The sequence below is a fragment of the Halyomorpha halys genome, unplaced genomic scaffold (genome assembly GCF_000696795.3).
Source record: "Halyomorpha halys isolate HHAL.00 unplaced genomic scaffold, Hhal_1.1 Scaffold287.1, whole genome shotgun sequence".
Classification (NCBI taxonomy): domain Eukaryota; kingdom Metazoa; phylum Arthropoda; class Insecta; order Hemiptera; family Pentatomidae; genus Halyomorpha; species Halyomorpha halys.
The window spans coordinates 1,230,043-1,241,663 of NW_027111053.1; the positions used below are offsets into that span (position 1 = coordinate 1,230,043).

An 11,621-nucleotide genomic window follows, 5' to 3' on the forward strand; every position below is an offset into this window, starting at 1 on the left:
AAAATTAATATTACAATTTTACTACGGAGAACCACTCCTCAAGACCTGCCAATGGTGGAGCACCATATATTCTGAACATGTAACAAATCTGGTAGAACCTAAACTAGACAATAAATAGTCTACTAACCTGTAAATATTTATTTCATAAGAGAATTGAAGCAGCAGATCATAATAATCGCATCGTAGTTATTAAAACAGGCTTGTAGAGTTGTTGAAAATAGTTACAAATGTATAGATAGCTAAAACTTTAATCAGCAGTAAGCTGACCTTGTGTTAGGTCGCTATTAGTATTGGAGCTGACCTTTGGGGTTGCCAAAGGTCATGCAATTCTCGTATTGTTATTAATATTCAGACTGATTCGTTATTTAATATAGATTTTTCTCCCCGCACAATATAAAATTTATATTTCTATACAGCTATATAAAAATCTCCGGAGAAAACCCGTAGGGGCCGGGGCAGTGTCCTTTGATCTGAAGAGAAGCGGGTCAGCAGACAATGGCTATTGTTCCGCAAGTCTAATGTTGGTGCCCACCATCAGGACGATAATAGCCATGGGGGAGAAAAGAGTTGAATAAAGACAAGGGAGATAGTGGGATCGTTGTGATGTTTAGTCCTTTTCTCTTAAATTTAGGGTATCCTTAGGTATTTCGCCACAAACGAAAATCTTCAACTAAGAAAAAAATATAACTATTTGATGAAACCCGACGTTTCGGCTTACGGTTCGGACATTCATTGGCGCTACAATGATAGGGATATCATAATATACAAAAATATAATTGGTATGTGAACAAATATAAATTGTAAAGGAAATAAAGTAACATTAATATACAATAAATTTGAATACTGCGAACCGAATATATAAAATCTGGTGCGGTTTACGTCTGGTTTGGACAAGCTATGAAACTAATGGTTAAAATTTCCATGGATACGATATTTATTTATGAATGGTTCATTCATGAATAAGGGTCGTATCAATGACAATTTTAGCTATTAGTTTTAGTTATAGCTATTTCTGCCCATAACTCAACTTTCATTTACCGCTCTTTCTTAAAGATATGGTCTCGTATATTTTAAAACAGCTATTTTTTTTTATTATTAGGGGTGAAAATATGTTTCATATATAGAAGTGAAAATAAAATCTGACTATTGACATAATAACCATAGAGATAGGAAAATTCCAAATTATCAAATTCATTCTTAATTTATGTGTATCTATTGTTTATTACTATAAACAATGATAGTTGGTTAGTGTTCCATATAAAAAAAATTAAAGGAATTAAAAAAGGAATTTAGCATTAATGCACTTAATAAAAAAATAAATTTTTGGACATGATTTTTTTAAATGCCCACACACACAAACAGGGAATTTTGCCAAACTTGGTTTGGATTCAAAGAACCTGAAAACGTGTATTTTCATTAAAAACACAAATTACAAATTTTGCATGATCTCTTAATTCAGTTCTTAAACAAATTATTTGAATAATTTTTATTTAATTAATCATTTGACGTCTTATATCCTTCTCATTTTAGGGGATTCGTCCCATTATAAAACGTGTATTTTCATCAAAAACACAAATTACAAATTTTGGATGATCCCTTATTCCTTAATTCAGTTCTTAAACAAATTATTTGAATAATTTTTATTTACTTAATCATTTGACGTCTTATATCCTTCTCATTTTAGGGGATTCGTCCCATTATAAAATTTTAATTCACTCGTCTAGAACTTACTGTGTTATACCCAATTCGTTCAATATTTTTTTAATTCTAATAGAATTATTATGTCACAATTATTGTAATTGATTAAACAGTTCAAACATGCCTGTAAAACCAAAGAATGATAGTGTATTCTGTTTTTTTTTTTGTTTTTTTTTTTTTAGTTTTTGTTTGGGCCATTTATGTTATATTATCAATTATGATGTTAATTCATTGTTACTGTTGATTTTTTTATTTAATATTGATATTTTGGATTTTTGTTGAATTTAGAAATATTATTGTTTGTAATTATATATTTGTACTTCCTAGTTACATTCAGATATTTCTAAATTTACATAGATTATCTCTAGATCAGCTATTAGGATTATAATATCATTATCTATTATTTAATTTTTTATGTTATTTGGTATTTAATATTTTTTTAGATTTTCTATTGTATTGGTTGTTCTATATAAATTATTGTATTTATCTAAAACTATTTTGTATCGATATGGCTCCTTATTTATTTTGTTTCTTCGTTTTATTTTTTAGAAATTTATAGTGGAACATTCATCGTCAATATTGTTTAATGTTTTAATGCTTTTATTAACTAAATATTTTTTCACTCGAGGACAAATATTTTTGTTAATTTTCTGTTTAATATTACATATTTTCTTATATTTATAATTGATTTTTTTCTGGACAAAGCTTGTATACTAATGTGTTGTGTATTGTATCGTACCTAGTTTTGTTATAGATTTTTCTTTAATTATTAAGAACCTTTTTTGAATCCAATAAGTTTTTAGGTTATTTTTAATCCAATTTTTATTATATAATCGCAAAATTTAACTTTATTATTATTATTTAAATTATATTTGAAATTTTTAATTATAAATTTTATTGAAAACTGCCTATTTTATTGTTTGTTATGTACAAATTGGACTTTGCAGGGTTTATTTATTTTTAAGCGTTTAATCTAATACCCCTCTCATTTACAATCGTTACTATTTACTTTTTTATACATACTGATTTATTTTTAAATATTCAATTTATTAATAATGGCAATATAATCTTGACCTATTTCTTCTATTTCTAAATTGAAGTTAACCACTTTTTTTAAAAATAAAGTTAGTAGATTTCAATTGTTTTCTAATTTTACTAATTGATGCTATTATCTTTTTATTGAAAAAAAAAAAGAAATTGTTCTGATTCATGGCCAGAAAATATCTTTATTTAACCTAAATTTATTATTTGTGAACGACAATGCTAATATTTCTACATTTATAATTAGCAAAATTCTCTCAGACCTGCAGTTAAATTGACTAATCTGTGGATTTTTTCTTTGTTATTTATAGTGGGAAAGACCTTAAGAGAAGCGATTAAGGGATGCGGTATTATATTAATGGATGGGCCCGGCCTCTACTCTTAGAAATGACGGCAGCTTAAAAAAGGACATTTTTCTTGAGAATAATGTTGCGAATATTTCTCGATTTATCCTTCGCAGAGTAGGAAATAAAATAAAAAATGCCCAGGTTAGTATCTCAGGCAGTTGATATAAATTTTGAGCTAATCTGATATGGAATGCTGCCAAGAAATGTTCTTTCAATACGAGCCTACTTAACCTCAATCCGTAATCCGCCTAACTAAATAATCAGTTTTAATTTGTTATTTTTTTATGTGAGACACAGTCCTCTGACTACCATACTGGATAGGAATGTATTTGTTCTTATTTCATCCATATTTTTGAAATAATCAATTAAGGAAATTTATGGAATTTCTTGTAAGTTAAAGTTCAAAAATAATATTGATTCGAGTTTGTTCGATGTTCTATATTAATTAATGTATTCAAATAAAAATTGCAGCTGGTTTCCAATATCCTAAAGTTAACCTCTCACTGATTTTATTGTCAAGATCTTTGAACGAAGATGCTGTATAAGAATCTTCTCTATTGACCGTGACCTATACTATAAATAGAGACCTTTATCCTCCCTAAAAATAGAAAGGATCAATGATACCTGTGTCAAAGAGGATGATACAGTTTACCGATAGCTGTGTCAAAGAGGATGATACAGTTACCGGTAGCTCGGGTGTGATGATGGGAATAGAATTCATCACTGCCTTTCATCGGCTGTACAAGAGGCCTTGTCAGCAGGTGTTCCTGTAGCGCCTCTTAGGAAAGATTTTAGTAGCTCAAAACTAAGCAGTCCAATTATTATATATTGTTATTGTTTGGGTTAACCTTCAGCGCCTATTGTCAATTACATGTCACACAATTTTGAGAATGTATTACAAATAAATGAAGTGTTTCGCTACTTAATCGTATGTAAAGAGTTTTCTTTGAACTATTGTTTAGTTATAAAGTAAATAGGAATTGGTATGTTGCCAAAGCCTTACTATTCATTGTCGTTTTATTGAACGTATCATGAGGTTTCAGTGACTCAAAAGATTTGTTTTAGTTTTACTCTCGTTAGGGGACTAAAAAAGTAAGTACAAATATTTAGTTAACATTTTATTTCAATGGAATATGCATAGAAACTAAATGAATTTATTAAAAAAAAAGTATTGTGAATTTGTAGGTAACCTATAGGTAACACTCATGCCAAATCAAATTTTAAAAAATATATATTTGTATATCAAATTCACATTTTTGTGTGACTCAACATAATCAGAAATAAAAAAAGGAGATTAAGAAATAGTTACTTGGGACCTTGTAGGTTTTGAAGGTTTAAGGGAAAAAAACTACAGATCGTTATTATTGCCTTCGTAACTCGGTTATTAAATTAGGTATTAAACGATATTTTATGGTGAATCATTATACCAATAATTTATGTTAATTATTAAAGGACAATTCACAAGAATCATATCAGTGTAAATAGTTTGATGTATACAATGAAAGGTTGTTATTATAATCATTGATGTTTTACACCACAAAACTTGAAGACGTAGTAGCAAATATTTATTGTTTTTTCCGCAACCTGTTGTAGAAAAGAAAGCATATTGAAATCAGCACATAACGATTATTGGTCGATGGATGGTGGTGGTATTGCAATTCCTCAAGGAGAGATCAAAATGATTAGATGGGAACTAACCATTCACAGCCCGCCCCCGAAATTCCAGAATAGAAGGCATACTTGAAACAACATTAACTATTTCAAAACAGTGTTTTTTCTAAGCTTTATGAAAGAATGGTCTTAGCTTGGCTCTAGATGTATCTAGATAGGGAAAATAGGATGTAGTCGAAGCAAAGAGGTTCCCGGAGGCACCGAGGTACGGCTGAGCAGGTGGCTCGTTTCAGCGAGAATATAAAAGGCGGAAAAATACCCAGGAGTTCATTAGATCCAAAAATGAATTGGAACAAACAAATCGAGTCAAGAGATGGTTGGAAAAGGGGGAAAAAAGGCTTAAGCTCCTAAAACGTCTTGAAGGAAAGACATGGGAGGAACCCTGGACATTTCCCAATCTACTATCACGCAAGCAAGGCAGTGCTGCAACTCCTCCACAAGGTTGATGAGAAAACAACATCCGGCTCTGAGTCAAAACAAAACAAATAGCCATAGAAGCAATAGTTCAAAAGTACCCTTCTCAGGATAGGCTTCACATTTTTATGGACGGGTCGGCTGAATAAACTGTTAATAATGCTGAAGCAGGAGGTTACTCAAGAGGTTTCTAATTAAGTATTGCAGTAGGTAAGGGAGGTACAAACCTCGATGGTGACATAGCAGCTATCCTCACAGCCTTCAGAGTTATTTTCACTGACTCTCAAGCTGCTATCCTTGCTGTTACTAACACGCAACAAATTCTATCAAATGCTGTTTTGAAATGCAAATCCCTCTTCCACGACCTGGCACTTCAAGGCACTAATGTGGTCCTACAGTGGATTCCGAGCCATTGCTGGATATCAGGAAATGAAGAGGCAGATAGTCTTCCCAAGCAGGGGGCAAAATTGCAACAAGCAGTCCATCCAAGATCCTATGACTCAATAAAAAGAGTGATAAGGACTATCATTAAGGAGGAAACAAAAACAATACACATGGAAAAGGTAGAGAGGATGGAGACGACCTTGATGTCCTTAATATCCTTCTCTGATTGAGTTGAGAAACAAACATTTTCCAATGAGCATTTTAACAAATCAAATTTATATTGAGCACCAAAACGTCGAATGGCCGAACGACCAACGACTTCAGAATAAGAAAAAAATCTTTTTAAAAAAAAAATTACTGATATCTAGTAATGTTGTAAAATTCCTCAAAACAAGGATTTACCGTGATCTCTCTTTTTTTGTGTAATTTTTTTTTCAAACAATGATCTACTCGTTCTTAATAAATGTTTTTAAACTTAGAATAATTCCTGGCTTAATTATTAAAGGAAGAATTATTTTATATTATTTTGGTGTTATATCTTATAGTGAAATTTTAATCCTGTTGCTGTACACCAATCAATAGTCGTTATTGTTGTCAGGCTCGATAATTATATAAGCGAATCTTTCGAAGGAAAGACAAGGTGAAATTATATCGACTCCAATGACTTAAATTTTTCCTCTGCTTTATTTATAATAACACAAAAGTCTTAATGGTATGTCATTCTTCTGAATAGCCCACACTTTTCCTAATTGATTAAAACTTTTGTTACGGCTCTGTTTCTGTGTGTGTAACGCCTAAAGTAATGGTTTTCTTCCTGTTTTGTACTTTTACCCTTTTTTTCTATATATAACAAAAATTAATTTGCCTTTCTAAGTTGTAGTAAAAATCTGATTTTATTGACCTAATATTATGATTTATTTCATGGTATACAAAATAATACACCATATTATACATTTACATCAAAATTATTTACTTGATATGTTCTACAAATTTTAACTAGATCTAGTAACATTGAAAAAATTCCCAAAACAAGGATTCTGTGTGATTCCTTGAATAAAAACAAACCTTACAAAAATATTAATACAACAGAATAATTTAGAATTTAATGTGATGGTTGGCCTTGTATTTCAATAATGGTATCCCCAAAATGTGGATTTCTTTTTTGTAGTGACAAAATGTAGTAGTTAAAATATTCGGTAGTTTTAAAAATGTTTTGAGTGTCTAACCATATATGTTAGAGAAGAAGCAATACCTCAGTCATAACAACATTTCAATTAAATTAATTATAATTATAAATTATATTCGTAAATTATAAATTAGATTGTACAAATGACTGTAATAATTTATTTAAAATTATTTTACGTTAGATTCTAACGAATTATTAGCGCTGAGGTAAATCCGTTGTATGTTTATGAATTAATTTCCTTTTCCCTCCTAAAAATAATTAAAAATCATGTAAACATAGATGTATTATTGCAAAATAATGTAATCGATGTTATGGAGAAAACGTTTTGTTAATATAAACAGAGATATATATTTTTAGTGTCAAAATTTCCACCTAGTAAACATATGGAAATTTCCTACCCCTGTGGAAAACTGTTCCATCTATTCGACTCATCTGTTTAAGTGCTAGTGCTTCAGTTCTATGAATATTTCATACATTTTGTAGGTCATAAACAATCTGACTTTCCAGTCGCTTTCCAATGCCTTCGCAATTTACTGACATTAACTGCTGATAATGACAGCTGTACCATTGCACCATTCTATCACTACACCCTTTCAGCCATTTTACCGTTTAGTTAGAGCTGTTGTCACATTAATTATTCTGTAGCAAAATAAAATATAATGTTGTGCTAATAAATATTTTGCTGAGCTTTCTACGTAACAGTTACTAAATCAAAGGCAGTACGGAACTTATAGGCAGAGTTGAAACATAAGTACAACTGCAATTAAAAGCATTAAGGTCTTTATTTTGCTAGGTTACTTTGTTACTAGGTTTTAATTACTGTTCCCTTAATTACATTTTAATTAGTCTCTTGTTGTTAGATTTTTTAATTATGGGCTACTCTTCTAAGGTTTCTATTCTTTTGTTTTTAATCATGTTCTTCTTAATTAGGAGGAAGCTTATGTATTGGATTTATATAAACTTTATGAATAATAATAATGAAATATAATTAAATATTAAATACAATTTAAAAAACGTTGTTCTGGGTTAAATAAATTTTCCCTGTAAGGTTAGGATGACCATTTGTTTTAATGTTTTTCGTAAAAATTCATTTATTCAAATAATGATATATTTTGCTGATACAATTGTATAAGTTTAGGAAGATTGTATCATATAATTTCTCTGGAATATGGAAGCTGCCTCCCTTATGAAGTAACATAAAAGTATTAGTTTTATTTAAAAAACAGTTTTTTTCAAGCAAATACTGATTGTAACAGCAAAATTATATATAATTTTTTTAAAAAATTGGTTCCATTCGCCTTTTCCATGCTGAAACCTGATTGATTATGGCAGCCCCCTCCCCTGATTGACCAGTGACCAGGTCGCTCAGGTATAAGAATGATTCTAGAAGTACTGATCGCTATGCTTATACGTTTTATCCGACACAAGACGACAAAACTCTTAGGTTGATTTCAGTATTTTATCTCTCTGGCTGATTCCCAGAAAATAATAGAGACAGTTTACAGATGTTTAACAATTATTGTTATAAATATAGTTAATAACAATAATTGTCATATAACTTGTATTAAAGAGCGTATATATACAAGATTGTGTGCTTTCACTGTCAAGTTTACACTGTCTTATATCGAAACTCTATTACCGCTCACCATAAATCCGAATGTACTTACTATATTCATAAATTTATCATTAATAAATTATAAGTGAGTAATTATTTATTTATTTGCCTTTTTCCCATTTAAGCGATAAGATAGGTATAATGACACTGACCTCTAGGAAATCGACAGTCTCGATGACCTCCTCCTGGCCATCGACGGTGCTCCCGAAGTAGGTTCTGATGCCGAAGTGGAAGGGGCACCGGGGGTCGGGACCAGACGGCTCCAGCTCGGCCACCATCACCTTCTTCAGGCCGCGTTTCTTCCAGTCCGTCATCTCTGCCGGCTCTAGTCTATGGCGATCATCACTGGTCTACAACAGCGTTCCAAAAAAATCAGAAATAGTTTGTAGGATGAATAATGTGTGAGAATGAATATTAATATCAAAACTTTTATTATTGTTTTTGCTAAATTGTTAACTCTTAAAATACAATTAATACCAAGACTGAGATGGAAAGCATCATAATCACAATATAATGAGAAGTATTGGTGATGTCGAATGAGCCATGTGACGCTTCATGTCATTGAAGGAGGTCCCCCGTCCAGCTCCTTTCTAACCATTTTTTTCTATGTTTGTCTCTGTCGTACTTTGTTTGAGTCTATTGGATTTATTTATGGGTTCTCGACACTCTCTAATATCTTCTATGACCTCATAGGTTTGACATGATTACTCCTGAATGCTTTGGCTTTCCGACGGTCTATATATTACTACTCTTATTTCCAGAACTATGTTTTCAACATTTTAGAACCGTTTGTAATTCTTCAAGTTAATTATCAAATTCTTTCATAGTATATATTTTTTTTTTTTTATCTAAAAAATCTAACTATCAACAATTAGAAACAGTTTATTATTTACTACATACATAACTTATTATTTATTAATTTATTTGAAATAAAAAGTAGTTTTAAAAGTCTATAAATGTAGCCATTTTGGATTTTATTTTTGGGAAGTCTGGTAAGTCAATTACAATAAATTTTTTGAAGTTAAAACTTTCAATTTGAATATATTTTATTCTAAATTATCATAGTGTTGCACAATGTTCACAGTGTAAAGCAATTTTTTTCAGCCATTTAGATAATGACATAATTTCCCTTGTGAAATTAAAAGTTTGACTAATTATGAGGTTTATTAAAGTACATGAATATGGGACAATAGTCCCGAAACGTTGCGCAACATTATGACAATTTAGAAAAAAATATATTCAAATTAGAAGTTTTTAACATCAAAAAATGTATTGTAATAGTAGCCATTTTGAAACTTAAGCCCTTTCAAGCTATTTCAGTAACGATTAGACGAATCGTATATTGAAGACATTTAATTTACCGGATATTGAATACGTTGGTTTACTAAGTTTTATCAAAATCGTTGAAGTTAAAGAAAATCTTTTAAAAAATGTGGAAATTGATGATATATATGCCAACTTTTGATAAGTCACATTAGTACAAACGCCGGGGAGAAAAAATGGCAGTTATTTCGCCTCAATTTTTTGTTACTTTAGTGAAAACTATCTGTAAATACTTGTCTAAATTGAAGAGTCTGCCAAGTATAGCTAGGGGGAATAAAAAATGGCGGCTGTTTCAAAACGTTCGAATAATTAATTTTTCCTTCGGAGCTCTATATCTTTAAAACTACCAACAACATTAGAAAACCTAAGAGATCATCATTTACAATAGAGTTGATTTGCTAAAATATGAGCCCTGATTGGGCTATGTAAGCTCAATATTTCCGGAGATACAGTTTTTAAAAAAGCAACATTTCATCAAAAAATGTGCTGAAAAATCATTAGACTATCTATTAGCATTCAAATTATAGCTAGTCAAATGTACTATAAAGTAGTTGGTAACCTTTATCTTCTTGGGAGTAGTAGTTTTTATGATATTTGGCAAAATAAATTCAAAATATGTTAATTTATAGTTGTTTAGATAAAATGTTTGATGTCTGAAAAAAAAAATCTCAGAAATCATAAGACGTACATATGTCTGCTAGCTCTCAAAATAAACGTAATTTAACTTACTATAAAGTAGTTTATTACACGTATCTCCGTAGAGGTCGCAGTTTTAATGAGATTCGCATATGAATATAAATTTTTTAGGAACAACCAGAAATCAATTTGTATTGTCAAATAACATTGAAACTACTACATTGATGATAAACGTCATAAACTACTTTATAGTCCATTAAACTAGTTTTATTTTGAGTTCTAATAGACATCAGTACATCGAATGATTTTTGAGGTATAGATTTCTCAAAATAAATTCATTAACTTCTGATTTTTTATGTATCGTTGCTTTTTAAAAAAATTATATATGGGAACGTAAATAGCTCTATTACGGCTCATATTTTTGCAAATGTACTCTACTTTAAATGATGTTTTCTCTGGTTTTCTAGTGTTGTTGGTAGTTTTAAAGATATAGAACTACAAATTAAAAAAATATTTTTTGTAACTGTTTGAAACATCCACCATTTTTCATTTCCCTTACTTATACTTAGCAGACTCGTTAATTTTAGTTTTCTTTAAAGTAATAAGAAATTAGAGTAAAGTTACTGCCGTTTTTCTACTCCTGGGCTCTTATACTGTATACTCTTCACATGCACACTTGATTATTTGGTGCCAGGGTACCTTAAAAGTTGTATTTTTATTAATAACTCGAATTCGAAACTTTTCATGATTACGATACTTCGCCGTATTATATGACATTAATATAAATATATCACATTCTTAATGATTAATGAAATCTATGCTACTTTTGTTTAGTCATAAATATACGTTTTCTCTTTTTCAAGTACATGTGGTGGAGTGAGTTGAGGTGGAGTCAATAGCCATTATCCGTTGAGGGGAGGCAAGTGGGTGGATAGGTCTGTGATAACAGCCCACTGTACTCAGCATTCAGGATCTCGGGTCCGATCTTTTCGCAATATGTACCAAAGTTACGAAATGATGATAATTTTAATAGGACATATTATTTATTTCAACAAATTTTATACTTAAAAGTACATCTCTTTATGAAATGCAAAACTCCTCCCTATTGTTCTATCTTTTTTTTAATAAGTCAAAAAATGCTTACATATTCTGTAATATTTAGTCTACTAATATTTCAGTGTGCAAATAAATATAACTCTTTAGAATTAATAGGATATTATAATGCGTCTACTATTGGTGGTATATTAAAAAATTTAATCGTTCTCTCCCTTCCCGTTTTAAATAATAAAAAAAAACTATATGAAAA

The 11,621-nt window shown here is 30.2% G+C and overlaps 1 protein-coding gene across 1 annotated transcript in view; it reads right to left on the reverse strand.

Moving 5' to 3' along the window:
- LOC106680787 (neurensin-2) overlaps positions 1-8,702 on the reverse strand; it is a 67,099-nt gene extending 58,397 nt beyond the window's left edge. The window contains exon 1 of the mRNA XM_014420719.3: positions 8,509-8,702. Coding sequence (XP_014276205.1) covers positions 8,509-8,670 — 162 coding nt within the window. The 5' untranslated portion in view covers positions 8,671-8,702. The remainder of the gene's footprint in view (positions 1-8,508) is intronic.
- Positions 8,703-11,621: the final 2,919 nt, after the last annotated feature.